The sequence below is a fragment of the Cuculus canorus genome, chromosome 9, assembly GCF_017976375.1.
Source record: "Cuculus canorus isolate bCucCan1 chromosome 9, bCucCan1.pri, whole genome shotgun sequence".
In the NCBI taxonomy this organism is placed as follows: Eukaryota; Metazoa; Chordata; class Aves; order Cuculiformes; family Cuculidae; genus Cuculus; species Cuculus canorus.
Window position 1 is genome coordinate 9,718,906 of NC_071409.1, and position 20,767 is coordinate 9,739,672.

Here is a 20,767-nt window from a genome sequence, read left to right on the forward strand (position 1 = left end):
CATTAGAGGTGGCAGGTGATTTTTTGCTTTAATTTAAGATATTGTGAAATGGAAAGGTATAGACACACAAATGCATCTCTGTATCATCCTTTCAATCAGAGGCAGTACACAAACCACAATATTGATCAGCCTCCGCATGCTTTAGGAAACACAGCATTATTACCATACCTCTGCCAATGCTCTAACGAACTCTCTAGATCAAATACTCTGTACACAATTCTGAAACCGTACTAATAAAATACCCCTGTAACATTATTAAAAGTGCATTTTCAGTTAATACAAAAACCCAAACACCATTGCATTACAAGAGGTATCATTTTTGTACATAGCAAATGTCCTAATTGCTACTTTTATGAACTCTATGGAGATGAACACAGCTTTAAAAGAAAAAAAAAAGTAGTCAGGAATTAGGCCATTTTGTTGGCATCTTACTTAGACTACTAATGAGTTTTGCCAGCCAGAAAAATGAGACCTGATTTTACCAAAGATCTGTATGAGGAAAAGAAACTGCACTCAGATGTATTTTGACAATTTCCTGCAGATGAGGCTAGTTAATTCTTGGCTCAAAAATAACAGTTCCCTCCAGTGAATTATGTCAATGAGTTTTAGAGCAGTAAAATGTTTGTTCTCTGAATCACTTTAGGTGTCTGTTCCTTTATTTTCCTTGAACGTAAACAGCAGAGCTTTGGAAAGAAGCCCGGGCCATTGTAGATGCATTCATTATTGCTAATGTGATTAACCCAAAGTAAAATATTAAATGCTCCTGAAGCATTAGTCTAAATCATGAAATGACCAACTCTAAGTTCCCTGGTCTCACAGGATGGAGGAAAACATATTGCACTTCATCTTCCACAACGACATTTGAAATTTATCCCATAAAACTGGTACTGGGAGCAGTTCTCTGCGTAGTACATGAAAAGTAATGCTGGTCAAGCTATGTGTGTGCTACAACCAAAGCACACAGAGTAAATGCTATTGGCTCTGCTGCTGAGAACTGGTGATGAGGTACCTTGAATAGAATCTGTCACTGATTTCTCCATTTAGGTTGCTCTTTGCACAGCAGTTTCTAAACCAGCTGCATTGCTTAAGTTCATATTTAATAAACAGTTTGACATACGTTCACCTAAGTTCTGTCTGAAATGCTCGGTCCAGCAGGAAATGACAGTAAGAACTTGGATGGATTGCTTGACCCATCTGTATAAAGCAGATATATACAGTATGTTGGAGAACATACCTTCAGAGATCTGTTGTGCCATGGTTTTAGCAAAGGGTAAATGAAAATGGTATTTCTGAATTTAGAAATGGTCTTAACCAGGCAGCACAATGTCCCTGAGAGCTGAGGTCACTGCATGCCTGAGCAGAGACATTGCAGCTGCTAATCCGAGTGAGCACTGACTGGATTGTTGCTATCTTTCCTCATCTAGGAGTAAACATTGTCCGGCAGTGTGCTTAGTTAGCTGCGACTTAGTCACATTTATATGGGAAAAAAACTACTATGCAATTAACAAAAATGCTTTTATTTGTCTATTTTATGATCATATGCCTACACTTTAAATTTTGTCAACTCTAGCATTCTCCTTTTTCTTTTGAAATTCTGAGTCAAGCTTTATAAATAAGGAACCTAGGGAAGAGTCTCAGACTGAGTAAAATGTTATGTACTAAAATGGAAGAGTTTTTTGATGTGTGCAGTGTCAACAACGCCTTTCAGTTTTAAAGGCAGAGAAACACCTCAGCACATTCATATCGAAACACTCTTTAAAGCCATTTTAAATACAGCAGGATAAACAGTCATGTCATTTGTGAAGACAATATCCTAAAACACTGCTTAATGGAAAATTTCGCTTTTCATTTCTTTTACATCAATTTGCTTTCCATCAACAAAGAATAAGAAAATTACTCAAAAAGACAGCCATTTCATTCTATTTTGTTAATCTGCCATTTAAAAACCCTGCATAGATTATATACTGCTGATTATAGTGAATATAAATTAAAGCAGAATAGTCTTTTTGACAGAGAGTGATTATATGGAAGTGCTGTAAAGATTTGCTTCCCTTAATCTTCTGGTGCTTGCCATGTTCCATGTTGGTTTTAATTCATGAATAATTTTATTCCTCTATAATCTTAGTCTGATAATTGCATTGTTTGTTTTAGCATAGATTTCAGCTGGTTTAGCGCTTGCTTTTGCAATATAATCCTTCCTTCAGGTACTTGGCCATCTTTACCAGTTTTAGGCAATATATGTGACTGTTTCAAGTAATATTTAGGCCATTCACATAAAAACTTATTGTTTCCAAAATAGATGCTGATCTGTAGTCACACTGTTTGCAATGCTAGACAACGCAAAACATTCATGTGTGCATACTCACAGACTCCCCAACTCTTTCCTACAGGGGTTCCAGAGGAAAAGAGCATTTTCTCATGCAGTTGGCAAATTTGGCCCACATTATCCATGACAGCATAAGTCCTGCTTGTTCCGTGGTGGTCATGGGCAGGGTATAGCTTGGATAGAATGTTATTCAAGGCTTTTTCTCCCCCCTTTTCGTGTTGCAGGAGACTTTTGCTTGTACAAAATCAGCAATAAAGACAGATGATTTTACCTTAGCTGCTGTATTAATCCAGAACTATCGGAACTGTCCTTGTTTCATAGTATGTAAAGTCCCTTCCAAGATGCAGGAAGTACGCTAATTACACGTGTTAGGCTTGGTTTTTTTAATCCTGAATATAGCAGTCTCACATTTCTAAATATGCATGACTTAGTAATAAACTCATTCATCTGGAGAGAAGAAGAGTTTATGTAGAACAAGAGTTAAGAGAATGATTTACAGGCACAGGACCGATGCCCCAACGCCGGTGAAGTTCAACTTATATCCATACATGTGCATTATGTCACATTGAATTCAGAAGAATTTAGGAAATATCAGGCACTTGTTTTGCATTTGCAAATAGTCATTCTGGGATAGCAAAAGCTTCAAATGTCAACGCTAGCTTTTTCCCTTTGTGTCAGCAACTCAGCTGTGGCTACAGACCTCTTGATTATGTTAATTCCATCCTTCTCAAGTTGACAATTTCCTAATTTTCTTTTTCTTTTGGTGATGAACCAAATTGGCATTCTTGTCTGCTTTGCTGGGGGCAGTCTTCTAAACATATGCTTTATTGAGATTTTTATGCTGCCTGCCCCAGTCCTTGCAAGCCTTTTATGAGCACCCAGGAGGAGAGTTAGTCACTCCCTTGTTGAATAGTACTTATTAACTGTGACACTGTACTTAGAGTTGATAAAACACTTTCATTTTAATTAATTAAAGCCTTTATCTTTCTACAAGAGCATTTGAAGACACTCTTCAAAGCTTCTAGGTTTTTTTAATTATTTTTTCTTCTCCTTATAACCATGTACAGCTTGAGTGTAAAGCCTGAAGCAGCCAGTTGGGCTAGGCTGCCATTTAAAAGGAGTGCAGTGGAAAAGGAGTACTGGGAGGATGAGATAGAGTGTGCTATAAGGATTCATATTTTTACTTATGCTTCTTGTGTTGCTTTGCAGTGTGCTGAAGGTGTTTGCTGCATTTTGGTTAAGAAAGGGACTCCGTTCCCACTGTGCTTTTACTTTCATATAGGAATAAGTGACTATTTAAATATAAGAATAAACTTTGAGCCAACAACTGAATTCAAACAATGATGACAATGAAAGCAGTAGGTTGCATGAGATAATGCAGAGACAAAGTGAGAAAGTACAGACTGAGACATTGCCTCGATCAGGGATCCTCAAAGCGCATTATACTTCTGCCTACAGGCCAAGGAAATAAATGAAATGTTATTATGACAGCCTGCACCGGCTGAGGATCTGTCCCCATTTATCTACTGCCACGCGGCTTCCCTGGGGCTCTAAGTAATTCTCTGTGGCTACTGACTTCAGGCATTTGTGATAGTTCTGTCTGTCTATTCATAAATATATGATACTTTGACATTGGCTCCAGGTTCCTACCTTGCTGAACAGAGCAAGAAAACTTGATAGCTGAAAGGCAAGTCTAATGCTTAAAATTCCACACACGCTCCAACCTAATGAATCAGTATATACTGTGAGACAGTGCTTCTTAAATCTAAAGGATTTTCCTTGTCTTTACGGTATAACGTTGGGATTCAGAGAGAGTATAAATATAAGAGTTGATTGGTAAACGACAAAAGGTGTTTTAATTTTTTAAGAGCCCTATATGATATAACTTTTCCTCTTGTCAAGACAGAATGCTTATTGACAGAGTCATCAATAAATTAGGCTTTTAAAAAAGGATTGTGTGTAGTTCTTTGTTAGGATGATTGCTGACAGTATGTTTAGCTTAATACAGCTCAGTGTCATAGAAAATACCCCAAGGAGCTTGCTATCTAAAAGACAAAACTGGGAAGGCAAAAGACTGAAACTGAGAACAGATTAATTAATTTTGCATTTTAAGTCTATCGCTCCTTTCTAGAACATGCATCATCTTTCTCTTATGTAAGTGTAGTGCAAATTGAGGCACATATAATAAATTGAACTGAAAATTTGATCCTTAATCTAAATTAAAGAACCTGTCTTTTGTTTGTAATTCAGACTGCTAATGTAAGTGATAGCAAAACAGCACACAACCACTATGAATTAGAGTTCATAGTGATAGGGCCATAGAAAGAAATGCTCTGACACAAACTCCAGCACAGTATTTGTTCTTCCAGTATTACATTGAGCAGAAGTAAGAAAGGCTGTCTTTTGGAATTAAGGTCAGTGAATGGATGATTTTATTACTTATCAAAGTGAAAGCAAGAAATTAGTATATTTGAAGGTGTGGAAGAAGGAAATAATGCTGCTCTGTTGGTAAACTAAGACATGGGCATTGAACCAGTTTTGGCTACTCCTTTTATGGACTGAGAATTTTTTTTTTAATACTTTTAGAATCACTGAAATGTAAAACTGTGCCCTATAATTAGCTTCAAAAGGATTATGTGCCGAGGACTCCAAATAGCACCCATTTAAAATGGGAGCTATCACCCAATAACTGAGACCTTGAGATCAATAAAAGACAGTTAGATTGGTGGGAGATAATGTAGCCAGTGATTTCAAGGGGTGGTGGTGATGGGGGAATAACAATCATTGGTCTTTTTTGGAAAATTGATCTTAAGTAAATTCAAATATATGTATATGGTTGTTAGGTCAAAAATCCTGTGAGCAATTGCTCTTCTGTGTACTTCTGAATACGGTATTAGAAGACCTGCATTCTGGTCTTTACTACACAGAAAATGACTCTGCTATACGTGATGACTCATTGTACGTAAAACAGAAACACTTATTTAGACAGGAGTTGGAAACTCCCTGGTGAACGCATTAACCACCAGCCTACAGAAGAATTTTAACTTGTTTGTCGTTTCAGTAAATGAAAATTATTTTTTTGCCCTCTGCTTTCCTGTTCTCATGGATAGATATGCATACATTTGCAACACGGGTGATGTTTGGGCTGGGATTCTTCCAGAAAGGAGGATGAAATATGTGTGAATCTAATGAGGCAGAGGAAGGAAACCATTAAGATTGTGCCATTAATTGTTGGGATGCAGCAGGCAAGAGGGAGAGCTGGCCCTCTTTTGCTGTGTTTAAAATGAAAACGGAGGTTGCCACACCATTTGTAGGAATCCCTTTGGGGGGGATTAGAAAAACTCAGGGACTGATTGAGATGTGGGAGATTCAGTCAGACTACCAAAACCTCCACTGTGGTTCCAGACCAGGTTTAATGGACATGGAAAAGTGAATAGTGAAAGCAACTGGGAAGTTTTGAGGCTACAATGTACAGCACCTTGTCTACTTGTAATATTGTTCAGCAAAGCATGATTTTTTTAGGATTGTTCTTTAGGGTATTTTACCTGAACAGCACTTCTGTATAAGCCTTTATATAAGCAGCTGCTATATATCTTTATATACATAGAAGATATCTTGGATTTATAAAATAACAAAATTTTATGTGCAATTTAAAGATTCTTTTCTATATTATTTGTCATTACGTAATAAACTGGTGCATCTCTTTAAAGAATTAAAAACAATGCAGAAACTGATAATATATTTTTACATCCATTGAAGGCAATTACCTTTTGCTGAGATAAGAGGCAATTTTCTCATTTAAATCTCATAGACGAACTGAGTAGCAAATCACTGTTGGGCTGTTTCTGCACTGATAATTCACTATAAAAAGCCTGCATTGTAGTGTAATTAGCTGTTTAGTAAATGCTAAAAGCCCACACTGCTATACCAAGCCTAGGTTATTTAATATCTATTTAATTAAACTATCACATTCAACTAATTCTGGAACAATTTGATAGGTTTGTTATCAAGGATGCCAGATCTTTTGTTCCACTCCACATCTGGAAAAAGAACACACAGTTCAGAATTTCCAGAAGAATGTTTCATGAGAGTGAAAGGTTTCATGAAAGTTTGTCATACAGTTCTTCTCTGTCACCGAGTTCCCCTGCAAACCTGCATATACCCAGTATAGCAATGTCTGCTTTTATTTGTTTAGATATAGAAGATGATTCCTATCACAGTCCATAATATGTATAAGACCATTAGGTCCTAATTCTCTTCCAGCTAGTATCCTTTTTCTTGTTTGAGGACAAAAGATATAGGATTTTTCCCCACACTCTGTGATGATTTAAAAATGGAATTAAATGTTCTTGCTGTGTGAGAAATACTGTTAACGGGTTTACAGAAGGCAAAACCACAGCAAAGTTTAAAAAAGCTGAGGAAGGCTGAGAAATTTTGGGTTTTCATTTCAGTCTGAAATGATAATTTAAATCAAAATGAAGTGGAAAATGTCATCCCTTCAAAATGAAACATTCATTTTGTATTTTCTTGCTGAAGAAATTCTAGTGTTCTCTGTCAAGCAAAATGGGTTAAGAATGACCATAAAAAATTCGAAAATTTAGCAAACTAAAATATGTAAAGAAAATATTGATGTCATACCCGTTTATTTTTTGGGTCAGCTGTGACAGTATTGCGTAGTTCATAAATTGTGAAAGCTCAGCAAGTTTCCAGAGCAATTATTTTACAAAAAGCAACAACAGCTGATAAATAATAGAGAGAGTTAAGAGGAATCTTGAACAATACCTACAAACCAGGGATTAAAATTCATCTTGGTAAATGTTTTCATTAATTTTTTAGAGCTGGAATTTTGTACCCCATATTTATCTCAAAGTTTTAAAGGTTCAAATTATTTTTGTCTACCTTCTATTTACCCTCAAATAACACAGTTGTGTCACATGCTTGAAGTTGACTGGATTTTTCCTTCTGTCAGTTTAATATTGGTGAACTAATTAGAGATAGGGGTATAAATTAGTTTGGTAGAAAGTAATACCTCATCAGTTTTGTTCCAAAGTCCCAGATAATTAATTAAGATGTTCCCTAGCAGTATTTCCAGATAAGTTTGTTTGGTTCCTTATTTGTAGCTTTAACAAATTCATCATGCTGGCTGCTGCATAGCAGCTGCCTTTTGTATGATGGGGAGGTACGTTGTAATAGAAGGAAAAACTGATTTCATGAAATGGAAGAAAGCTTTTTTTTCTTTTCATACTGAGACATCAAAGCAGTGCTATTTTAAGAGACAATAAAATACATTTTTTAATTGATACAAATCCTGCTGGAAGGTTATATGTTTATTTATATATTTTTTTAAATATCTGTGAACTATTCTCAGGGTTCGGCATGTAGAAAATTCATCCTATCATATAATCCTGGGAAACTGAAAGCCATGAATCTTTGTGTAGTTTTTCCCTCTCTCCTGTACCAAATATTCTTGCAATAAAAGTGTGTCTTTCATTTCTCCTTTCCTGTTCTGTTTTCAGTAGTCATGTGGAGCTAGAAATGCAAAGGATGGAAGGTGGGTTTTGACTGCCTGCCATGTTAGGAAGCTGTGCCCCAAATTAGACCTCTTTGGCCAATAAAGACCAGCAGGGTTGATGGCAGCAGTTGGGTACGTGTCATGTGCAGGTCACAATTGCAATCCAAAATCAACAACTGCCCAGGACTGCCTTTCACAATTGGAGTTACAAAGCCCAAATCCTCTGTATTTTGGTATTTTATTTTGTTATCAAGGACTATTACAGCACAAATGTTTATAAACCTTGTTTAGTATTATTCAGGCAAAATGCTATGGTGGATAACTCGGAGATATCAAATGCACATCTTATCTTAGCAGAAAAGTACCTTGTAAATAAATGATGGGCATTTCAGCAAACCACTGATATTCATTACCTAGACTATTTCTCATTTTCAGATAGAAATGAAAGGAAATTAACCAATTTTTCTTTTTTATAATAACATCCAGTACATTTAATGTCCAATTTTATACTACTTTTTGATTTATAGCATTTACTAGGCTGATTGTACCCTAGCTATGATAAAGAAGATATTATATTAACCCTGTCAGTGTGGGTGTGCCCCAAGAAGAGTTTTGTTTGCTCACAGATAATTTTATGTGAGAAGCTGAAAATTTCAAGGTTTGAAGCAGAATGCATTTCCCTAGTACGTCTTTATAGTCAGGAATACCAGATCATTTCCCGTTTGTTGTAGATGCTACGTACACTTTATTTGTATACATACCCATGATTCCTGAACTGGTGGCAAAGACTGCCAGTAAGGGGGAAAAAATCGCCTCTAGCAACATTTTTGTATTAAAAAGATCTTTAATTGGTATCTAAACCAGTGTTTTAGTCTGTGCTACTATAGCAGATCAAAGGGAATGAACTGATAAACCAGAAACTGATCTTATGTTCTCTGTGACCCATGTCACGGTTAAACAATGGATTACTGTGCAAATTACACCAACCCTTAATCACAATTATTCCAAATGTGCTTGACCCAACTTGAAATTACTAATAGCAGTTTATAAAGGCAAAATATCTTACAGCTGAGACTAAAACTGTGCCTCTTCCTCTATATTCTTGGATCACTTCTTGCTCATCTGCTGGTGGACTGACTGACAGCCATGCAGTTTCCTATCTAAGTCAACCCTAAACTCTATTTTTCTATCATACCTGGAGCAGTGTGTGGGAGCAAGGATGGGACTTATCAACAGAGCTGTGTGTCTTGAAGATAACCCTCCTTTGATAATGTGAGACAGTGTCTTCTCTGAGCTATTGTTTTCAACTGTCCATGAACTTACACAAAAGATTCCTTGTTAGTTTAGTTTTATTTGCTTCATTTTCAAGGTGTTCTTTGTAGTTGTGAAACTTATCTTTAAAGTAGCATGTAGGTTTTGTGACCTGAGCCTGCACATAAATCAGTAATATCTTCATGGGGAGGAGAGCCTAGGGAGTAAAAAATGTGTTTCTCAAGTACATGCAGTTAGTGTCTGTCAGCACAGGAGCATTCAAACAATGGTCAGTCTAGAAGATACGAGGCAAAATGTTGTCCTTTAGACATTCACAGGTGCAGACAGTTGGCCAGCTGAGGTGAGCAGTAATGGTTCTATTAAATTACAGGTGTTTCTGGATTTCAGAGAATTTCATTAGGATATAAAAGCCTTTCCAGGCCAAGGCAGTGTGATCTCTGTTGAAAGTGTGTCTGGGTTAAGAGGAACTCAGTGGGCTGAAATGACTTGCCTGAAACTGGACTTTCAACAGGAGTGTTTATTGCGGCATGGTTTAAAATACTTACTGTATTATGGCTACAGAGGAATAGTACCCTGGAAGGAAAGAAATGGCTTTGTTTATTGGAGCTATTTCTGTTACTGAGAGGGAATGATCGGTCTAACTGTAAGTACTCTAAAACGAAACCAAAATAATAAACAGCACAAAGCACATAGAAATATTACAGTACTTGAAAATAGACTGCCTTTAATTGAGCTGTTCGTTTCTGTGTTGTGGTCACTTGCAAATTACAGTTGAAGATACTTAGGCTGACATTCTGTTTTCAACAGTAAATCAACAGATCCTTTACTTTCCCTAAATTGCTTTCCAGGACTCTGGAGGAAATATGACCCAAAGGAATACAGTTATAGAAGAGAGAATGTGCCAAGGCCAGGAGAAAACATTTAATTAAACATTCTTTTCTAAAGTGACCTTCCTTTCTTTTGACAAATGGTGAAAGGAAAATGTGTTCAAAGGAATACAAGCAAAGCAATTAAGAATGTTCATAATAATTTATAAATATTGAATTATGGCTCATCTGAAGATACGAATATATGTTCTTGGCTGTTTTACTCAGTGTCTCAAGGACTAGCCATGTTTCAGGAGGGATAATCCTTGTGTGCCTATGTGAGGCTGAGAAAAGGACAGCTAAGATTTACTCAGAGTAAACCTTCCACTTAATTTAGGAATAAATGAGGATCAGCAGAGATCACTCTCCTACAGGAATCTACTTCATAACAAATGACTGTAAGGAGATGTACTATCTCATGCTCTTCTCTATGAGCAGAGCAGAATTCAGCCGTGAAGTACAATATTCTGATGAAGCTCCTCTTAACCGGGTAACAGGATTGCTCCTCCCCACTTCGGCTGATGGCAACCCCTTTGCCTCACTTGGCTGTCAGGACCATTATTTCCAGTACCAGTCATGTCTCACCCTGGTAAGATTACGAAGGCATTATTCCACTTCACATTAGATGAAACTGTCTACATCAAACTTTTGGAAAGTAACTTAGGAGATTCAGCTCTACCGAATTTCAGTCCACTTTGGACTGTAGGACTTCACAATATGGCATAGAACATGTGATTAACATTTGCTATTATATGTTTTACAGTTTGGGAATTTACAGGAAATAGTCATTTTATCACTCAAAGTTTTAATGCAGTTAGAAGTCTCTCAAGGTTCTCACTACATGTATTACATGTATTTACAGCAAGTGTCCTGGGAGCTGAAGGGGCTCAGCCACGTGCTGAGAAGCAATAAAAAGGGCCCAGTTTGGACATAAAGACCTGAGGCAGGAGGTTGTCAAGCATATGCAGATGTTTTCAAGTCAGTTGGAGGAAGAGACCTGTGTGACCTCTGCATAAGTTTGCTGTGTTTGACCATCCTCTTAAAGCTCCACGTACCAGAGACGGGAGCTGCCTGTCCTTTACTCATGCCAGCTGACTTACAGGGTGTGTTTATCCTCTGTATCTGCAAGGCTTCTTCCTCATTATTGGGTAAAGATGCAGAACCTTAGCCTGGATAGTGATGGAAGAAGCACTGCATGAGACTAAGTCCTGTTAAAGTGAGCAGTTTCGGGTAATGGCTTCATTACTGAGTACAGTGTCAAGTAATACACAATTTTGGCCTTGTGCCCACAGCAGAGGCTGCAGATAGAGGCTGATATGAAAATTGTGAGTTTTAACATTGCTTATGTCTTGTTTAAGCCAGTTTGTTCTTGTCCAAAGATTTCTTTCTAGTAAACACCGTGGAGTTAAGGATGATATTGTGAGAGTTCAGTTCTATCACTCTTTCCTAATCATACAGATCTCTACAGATGTGGTCTGGAAGAAGACAATTGTCTCGTATTACTGACACAGCAGAGTGAATAAAGCTATCCAGATGCTATAACCATATCACGGCAAATCAAACTTAGCTCTGGCAGAACTCAGAAATGGGCAGATTTTTAATAAGAAAGACCTGTATATCTTTATAAAAGAAGGAAGAAAATATCAATCTTTCTTTTTAACGTGAAAGATACAGTAATGTAGGCAGCACCATCCACCTTATCTAAAAGCATCTGTTATTCCTTTGATCTGTAACGCATCTCCTTTGTTCTTAGACTGTGGAAATGGATGATTCCTGCTCAGCACCTCCTGTTCTGGAGCCCTGAGGCTCAGTCATATTTTTACCACCATTTCAACCCTTGAGATTTCTTACCACAAGAGTTGCCTTTCTAGATAAGGAGGAACTCTTTCCAAAGCCCACAATATTGTTTTTTTAATTTGAAAAGCCTCTTCTGGGAAACAGAAGGAACAACTTTGGAAGCTTAAAGTACATACCAAATCTGATCAAAGCTTCCCACTTGGCACTGAGCAGTGCTACCACTGTGATATTGTAAACTGTCTTTCTGCCGCATCTCTTTAAATACAGGCAGCACTACTGTAGAGTTTGGGAGTAATAAAACAAATATTTTGGTTACTGAAAGATTAATACTATAACAGTGGCCAAAGTCATGTTGTTAGTCCAGTTCCTCCATCAGAATATTCTGTCTTTCAGCAGTCTACAACCAGTTGATTAAGGGCTGGGATAAGCACAGAATCTCTTATTCTACTGAACAGTTTCTTTTTTTGGTAGACATATGGTCACAAGTGGTCAAGCCACAGCATTTAACCCTGCTGCCCACCTGCATACCTAATGCGATATCCTGGTAAAGAGACACTACCTTAGCCTTTAGTATTAGAGCAGTGGATTAAAGGGTTGGATACCGAAGGAACCAAAATTTTGACATCTTGAAAGAATAGCTTATCCCTTAAACATTTTAATAGTAAAGTGATATACTAGCGTTCTCAAAGACATTGAGCTCTACTGACGTTTGGGTGCTGATGTATGCTTGAACACTCATTTCCTGTTATATTTAGTGGATTTCTAGTATGGCAATAGGTGGGAGTTTAGGGTTTAGCAGTGTTTTTGATTTTCAACTTTTACACCATAACACTGAGTAATGCTATAGTTTTATGTTTCCAATGTGATACAGTCAAATAGTTGGCATGATTTCAAAAGCATTAACAGCTAAGTCAGATTCTCAAAATATTTTGGATACAGCCCTATCATGTTTTCCCTTTTCCATTTAGAAAACTGTGCTGTAGCCATATCACAAGGAAATTTTGGCACCATTGATACAAAGAAAGTTTTGGAAGTGTGTAACCTTGACGTATTTAGATTTAGCTTTGCCTATCTGGGCAAAGAGAAATAGCTGTTGGTAGTTATAAAGCTGGAATCTGAACAGTGAAAAGAATAAGTAGAAACCTGGGAAGCCTCTGGGAGTGAATCTGACAGTCTGGGTCAATTAAAAGTTATAGAAGGCAATAGCTGAATATTAGGAGAATAGCTTATTTTGATTAATTTCATTTCCTGGGTTGATGCTTTCTCATAGAAGAGAGCAATGAAGAGATCTTCTTGCTGTGAAATATGAGTTTGGGCAGCCTTCATCATCCCTCACCAGGCCTCTGGCATTAGTGTTTGGAGAAAGTTAGGAGGTTGGAAACTGAAGTTTTAGGTGAACTGGGGTATTTTCAAGGGCAGGCAGGCACATAGACACAGCCAGTTTCTAAAATTCATGCCAAAGGCAATGGCCAGATAGTTTTAAAAGTTGCTATTCAATACTGCTTAGTATTTACTTAGCATATGGAATCAAAATCTCCCCATTCACTGAAGAACTGCTGCAAAGGGATGCACAAAGAGTCTGGAAATCCCTTGACAAACATTTACACAGGAGGTGATGATAAACAAACTGGACCTAATACCTAGCACAATGCCTTTTTAGGACATGTTTTATTAACAGCTTTGGATTTTTGCTCTGCCTGTCAGGAGAATCTTTTATCCCCAAACCTCTCATTGCAGATTTACTGTAAAAGGTAGCTCTCTATTTTTAATCAGAGTACAGGGAATGAAGGGAGACATATATCCAAAAGCATTAGCAGGTAATACTCGACGTCTCTAAAGATGCATTTATTGAATACTTCAGTTTGACTGTGAGCTCATGCTTAAATGACTGTTTGTTTTGCTGTTGATGTATCATGATGTTATTCTGATAAGCCGATGCAGGTTGTTCAGTCATTGTCAGCTAAAAGCAGTACATGGTAGCTCTTGCACACAGGGAGTAAAGGCAATTTTTTTCTAGTTATAACTCAGAAAGGCTAAATGGTAATGTATTATTTAGGAATATGGTGCAACCAGTTCTGCTCTCAGAATGGCAGCTGATAACACTGTAACTGATTGTGCACGTGCCTCTATGCTCAGAAATGTTACTGTGCCAGTAGCAGTTCACAACTGTGGACATTTAAATAGGACCCTATTTTCAGAAAGGGATTATTCAATACTTTGTGAAACTCAAAGTTTAAGGTATCTAAAAAAAAAAAGGAAATAGATAAACTAAATGAAATACCTCTGAAAATATATGTCTCTTCCTTAAGACCACGGTTAAAAAATATTTGGACATTGCCAGGGATCTTAAGATTCTTTGAAGGCTTCTCTGGATAAATATACCAGTAAAATCATGAGAGTGATTGGTACGGAGTTCCTTTAAAACAGTATTTCAATATACGGAAACATGTAGACATAAATTCTGCTATCAGGCGGTCAGATTGCCAAGGCTTTAAGAACCTTTCTTAGATTCAAGCCGTGGTTTAAGTAGGAGCATGTTTCAACATAATTCATTTGCTAAATGAAGGGATGTAGAATTGTGAACTTTAGGAAACTTGAGTGAACTCCTGGGATCCATGTAAGCTTCTTATTCTAAAAGCTCTCAGCACAGCTGGCCTCTGCAGCCTTGTGAGATAGTTGAGTGATGTTGCTGCATTAAGTGGGAGACAGAAATGGCCTTCTTGAGTAGCAGCACATGGTTAGTTTTGATAATGTGTCCTACTTTGTTTGGCAACAATTTGCAAGTGTTGTGTAAGCCATACATATTCCTGGAATAAATCAGCTAGTTACCTCTGAGGACACATGTTAATCTTTTATCTAAAATTAGAGTGACAGATCATATTTACATGAAGTTGAATTTTAACTGACAAAAAGAAAAGCAGATCTGATGTTATTGCTGTGAGGAGAGGTGGAAGGTTATGGAAATTCGAGTTATTATGGAAACAAAGATTGATTCTTCAGAAGACTATTACTACTATTATTTAAAAATTGTCATAGTTCTATTCCCTTATGCCCTGTTGATATACCAGAAGTCTTGGACGTCATTATGAGAATTTCACAATGTAAATTACAGAGAGTGCAATAAGCCATCGAAATGTAGTATAATATGTAGACAGTAATCTACAATGAGGCAGCTGTATGGATTTTGGATACTGTCTATCATGGTAGAGCAAGTGGTAAATATATTAGTGTTAGGTATTTGTAATTTATGCTATTTCTACATATCTTCAGTTTAATGGATGATAGATTTATTTATGCTTTAGTACCAAATTGTGGATAAGTTGGTCTGTAACACATAAACTCAAGGACTTATCTCTATGGTAGGACCAACCTATTCAAGCTTGAGGAGTTAAGAGTTGTATCTCCTGAATTATTGATAGAGACTGTAGGGTATTCTATGTAGCTGGAGGGGGCACAAATTAAAATGTATGTGAGTAAGACTCAATTAATCCACAAGGTCCTAGAAATCACATAACCTAAAGAGCCAGACCAGGACAGTCATTTAGTGACCCAAGTTCTTAAAGCAGACACATGCCTACTGCCCACCTCCTTTTCCCTTCCTGTATTCTCAGCATTATGCCTTAATCTCATATTATAGTAATCCAAAGTGATTTGGTCCACAAGATCTAATGAGACTGTTCCTCCTCACTCCCATTTCTGTTGCCATAAAGAGCCAACTCTGTTGTTGACGGATAGTGGAATAATGGCAAATCTCAGAAAGGTGTCCGATAGTGGTGGAGCACATCCAGATTGTAATGAACCTGATTGGCATTATAGGACATGAGAGGAACGGTGTGAAAAAGAATCAAAGTGTCGCAGAAACAGAAAACCTCCACAATGCATATGGATGCATGCGTTTTATGTTTGCACAGTACTCTTGTACACTACTCCTTATTTTGTCTGCAAGCTTTTATCTATGCTTTTTGTTAAAGCTCCGATTTAGTTAACTTCAGCTGGTATTTTACAGCAACGGTGTGACAGGAAGGCTTGTTAATCAGACACCATTTTGTAAACAAGGAAAGTGTATGCTATATAGAGAATAAATGATAAGGAATTGTGAATTACGATCCTATCTTGATACCGAGTTTTTTTGGTGACCTTGCAAACCATAGCAGTGAGAACTAAACGGATTTTGAAGCAAGCAGAATTCAATGATAGCATTGCTTTCTTATTGCTAAAAGTGAGGTTTCAAACAAGCATAATTGGCAGGACACTACATTTATATTAGATACTCTTCATTCCACCTTCCTATTTCCCTTTCTTTTCTCATTTAACCTCCTTTGTCATTCATTGTCTGTGAATACAAGTGACTATGAAGTAATTTAAAAAATAATAGAGTGAAGGAACATTTAGAAAGCAATCAATAATAAATTGATGGCTGAATGATGCACCAATGTAGACATATTTTCTAGTATATTCACATTATAATCATAAATACATTATCGTGCTTGTGCAATAAATGTACATTTTTAGATGAGGACAAAATCTGCATTTATAGCTCTTTCTTCAACAGTGAGGAGGACATTGCTAACATTTATTCACAGTGTTTAAGAAGAATAGTAGTGAAGCAAACTCTTAGGTCAGGCTCATCCTTATTTCCAAGGTCCAAACCCACAACAAACTCGGGAAGAACCTGTTACTTGTGGTCTGCAGTCTCTACTAGGCAGCCAAAAACCTCTTTTGTGCTTGTAAAATTATTAAAAAGCATATATTCCTTAGAAAGCTGCAGGAATTTAGTGATTGATCCATAGCGACTGCATTCTGTTTCAACGGTTAATATTGTAGAGAGTACTAACCTGATCTGAAGCCATGTGAGCATTGGTGTAGTGCCCCCACCAAACACCCAGACTGTGAAGAACACAATAAGCAGTGTCGTTGTGAACATCATTTGTTTAGGTTGGGATTCTGTCTCTTGAATAGCCAATGCAAATGCTATCGCACCACGTAAACCTAAAAAAAGGGCAAGAAATATGAACTTAATATGATGGAGAAACAGAAGGTAAGTCCATTCAGCCTGAACCCCATTGCGAGGGCATAGGAAATTTTCAGACCATGATCTTACTTATAAAATGCTGAATTGTGCTAATTGAAAGGATGGTGCTTCATGCAATGTAAGCAGCTTTGCAAACATGGACAATGAAATTACTCTCGTATTCATATACTAATGAAATAGGTTTTACATGCACTGAGTTCTTTGTGTTGAATAATTGCGAACTAAATATTAACCTTTAAAAAAGAAATCTTATTTCCTGTGTTGTGTTACTGACTTTGGTGGAACTACTCAGGAAATCAAGTGCTAGTGATAAAGAAAGATTGGCATTAAAATCTCTACCAAATAGGCTACCCGTTTCTTGCTTGAAAAAATAGAAAGGTCTTTAAAATTTCTTTAAAATCTTTCAAGGTGCGAACAACAGTCAGAACGACTACGACTTAAAAACAATGAATAGGGGATGTAGAATATGTGGAGAGTTTTAGCTCTTAGAGTACTCAAGCTATTATAATAGTTGTAAAATTATACACCTACAGAGACTGAATAAGCAAAAACTTACAAATGTGGTGAAAATAGTTTAAGAAAAAGCCCTATAGGTAGAAATAAGCAAACTAAATAAGTCCTCACAGAATGACACATTTAAAAAAGCTCGCTAGCGCCTCCATCCCCAAGCATGGACAATACAAATAATACTCTATATTTTCCAATTCTTTTCATTTATGTATTTACTTTATTATTTTCTGAAAAAAACTTCCACAAAGTGTAAAAGAGAGAGCAAAGTCATTACGTGTGTACTACCAAATCCAAAAAGTACTTTGCAAGTATCTAGAGATTAAATCTAATAATTAAACCTCTTGTTAGGCACTGATGGTATATGCAGAATCATTTAATCAGCTGCTAAATGCATCTATTTTTGGAGTAGGTCTAAAGCTCCTTACGATTACAGAGCTAGAATGTGAATTATTTGGTATAGAAGATGGACAGTTTTTTCCAGAGAACACCACAAAGCCATTTCGGCAAGGAAGTCCCAGACTGTAGCTCCAGTAGCTGAAAATGAGCAGTGGCAGCAAGTTTACAAGCTCTGCTTTCATGAAAGTAACAGTGCAGTCAACAAGTGGACTTGCTTTGGCTCTGATTTTATGGACAAGGCATCTCTAAGGATGCGCATGCTTTACTATTATCTTAGTGGAAAAAAAATATCAGCTCATTTTAAACATGTATTCCAGGAGGGAATGAACCACTATTGAAATGGTCTTTTTGCCACTGGTTGTAGTGGTAATTTAGATGACTAGCCTAGATTAAATGCTTAAATAATTGGTATTTTGGCAGAAAACAATGCTGCCTTCTGCAAACACATCCCAGTGGTACACGCAATATTAAATCTAGAACATCTCTTTTGGTAAGAAGGTATATTAAAAAGAATGTTAATATCTCATTAAGACCCTCTTATTCTTGAGAACTGGGCTGGGTATTTCTTCAGCTTAGAGAAACAGAGAGTGCCTTCACTGCGCTTTTCATTTATAAAAGACTCAACATGGTATATAAGAGCTAATTCAATTTTACTTTAGACACGTTTTCAGTTGAAATAAATAATCAGAGCATTTGCTTCCAACTAAAGCAGTGGGAAGCGGATGAATACAACTTAAAATGTAAAGACTCAGTGAGAAGCAAGGAACAGTTATATATATATCTCAATATATATTCTAGACAACAACATAAATGAAGGAAGGGAATTTTAACAGCCTCAGGAGATGGTAAGATACTGATATAGACTGAAGATAAAAATTAATTTTTCTGTAACACCTCAGGGAAAAACACAAATGAAGCACACTGGGATGACTGGCTCCAATGGATGTTAGTATCTCAGCTACACCTGGAGAGAGTGATGTGGTAGAAGGAAAATCCTCTGATGAGCCATTAGTAGGGATTCTTTCCCTTCGTCTTTCAGAGATGCTGCACTGACAGCAACTCCACCTCTGTACTGTGATCCATTGATCCCTTGGGCTCTATCACAGATTTGCTGCCAGCTTTTCCTGCTGGCTGTGCCAACCATCAGGGATTCATCTTTAAGAGACATTCTTTTGTGGGTCAGGGCCTCCAAAGAAAACCACCTCCAGGGTTAAGCTTCAGAGACACACAGAACGGAAAAAGTGTGTCCTATTGGGCTGTTATCCATCCTTTGCTCATGCTCCACAAGCACACATAGCTCCATCCCTATCCCTCTGGAAAGCTTTTGAGGGCAGTAGTGTTTGTGAGCAGCGTGTAAAGAATGTTGGGAAAGGTTTCTATAGGTAGACCTGGTGGTTTGGTTTTAACTGTAGTTCTCTGTTATTTTCTTCCTTGCTTTCTTTCCTCTTTAGCTGATTTCTTTTCATATCTTCTTGGAAAAGTTCACTTTGATGCTTCCCTCCACTTTGTATGAATGTGCAGGTGTAAATGCCTGCACAACATCTGCATGTGTACAGGCATTCTTCTTCATTTTTTTTCTGCTTTTGAGTACTACCCTTTCAGAATTCACGACTGCTGTAATATCTTACACTAATAGTAACCACCCCTGTAGACCTGTGTCTCACAAGCCTCTCTTGATGATTTGTATGCTGTAGAGAAGAGGAAAACCCTATAAAAATAGAGATGTTGGAAGAAGTGTGGAAGGTGCAGTACTGAACCTATGAAATAGTCCCCTCCTGATTGTGTGTCAGCAATGCCCAAATATCAAACACGTTATTGCCATTAATAAGTCCATCTGTATCCATTTAGTTTCTTTCCCTTTTAATTTCAAGACCAGTTAAAGGCATTACAGCAGGGTCTGAAGTGAAATAAGGTGTTTTTCATGCAGCACAGACCACTAGTGTATAGTGATAGCTCTCTCACAGTTTAAGACATTAAAATATTTGTTCCTCACATGAGCAGAGACTGATGGCCTGCTCATTTTAGCTGATGTTGAACGTAATTTGAGAAGCTCAGGCTTAATTATACAAGGAATAATTTAATTTTGATTTACAATGGAATATTATCAGGAATTATGATATTATGATTATTAAACATAGATGTAAGAGTGAATTCACCTTCCATAATGTGGTGTTAGAGGAGTGGCAGAAGCAGATGATGAATGTAATAAAGCCAAATGCTACATAACTCGCTTCCAAGCCTAACTTTCTCACCTTTTCTCTAAGGTATTAACACTCCTCAAAAAGTAGAACTTAATGACATCAGTAGAACTCTTTGCAGAGTGTACACTTAAATGCTAGTCAACAGCATACTTGTCTGACTTTAATTCCTTTTTCCAGACTTTGATATTCACTGTGATTATGGCAGTAAAACTCAGTAAACAAAGCAGAAATGTTTGGTGCATTCGGTAGTGATGGAAAACACTACTAGCCACAAATTTGTTGTTTTCTACACTTGAGTGTGTGAGTGAAGCCCAGTTTTCCCCATGATCAAATAGAACCTGATGCTATACCAGAATGTTGCTGCTTATCTTGTGTAGGTGATTAGCATCTTCCTCCAAACTCAGATTCAAAGCCTTGTGTGTTCATATCAGAAATGTGTGTATCTTTTGGTAGTCGCTGCCTTCCGTTTACCATATATACAGCATGATCAATTTATTTAAACAAGAATGTTATTAGTAACTGAGCACAAATCTTAGCACCTATTAAAAAGCACGATTAAGAGAAAATCCACATATCCCAAGTGTTTTGAGAAGCGTGGAGCTGCTGGCAGTGCAAACAGCTTGAAAACAGTTAAAAATTACTTTTCTGAGCATTTTAACAGTCACATTTTAGAAGCTTTCAATACTACTATTTTCAGTTCTCAGCTGCCAGAGTTAGCTAATGTGTGACTGTGAGTTCTCACATTCAGTTGTTGGCTGCAGGCTGCTTTCAACTCCCAGTTCTGTGGAAATGAAATTTGAATGGAGAAAATGAGGAGCGAAAAGTTGAAGAATGAGATATATTTTAGAAAATTTT

The 20,767-nt window shown here is 37.1% G+C and overlaps 1 protein-coding gene across 1 annotated transcript in view; it reads right to left on the minus strand.

Annotated features, from left to right (window-relative positions):
- Nucleotides 1–20,767, minus strand: part of SLC9A9 (solute carrier family 9 member A9) — a 192,820-nt gene that overhangs the window by 66,309 nt on the left and 105,744 nt on the right. The window contains exon 12 of the mRNA XM_009565945.2: nucleotides 16,609–16,762. Within this exon, the coding sequence (XP_009564240.2) occupies nucleotides 16,609–16,762 (154 nt within the window). The remainder of the gene's footprint in view (nucleotides 1–16,608; nucleotides 16,763–20,767) is intronic.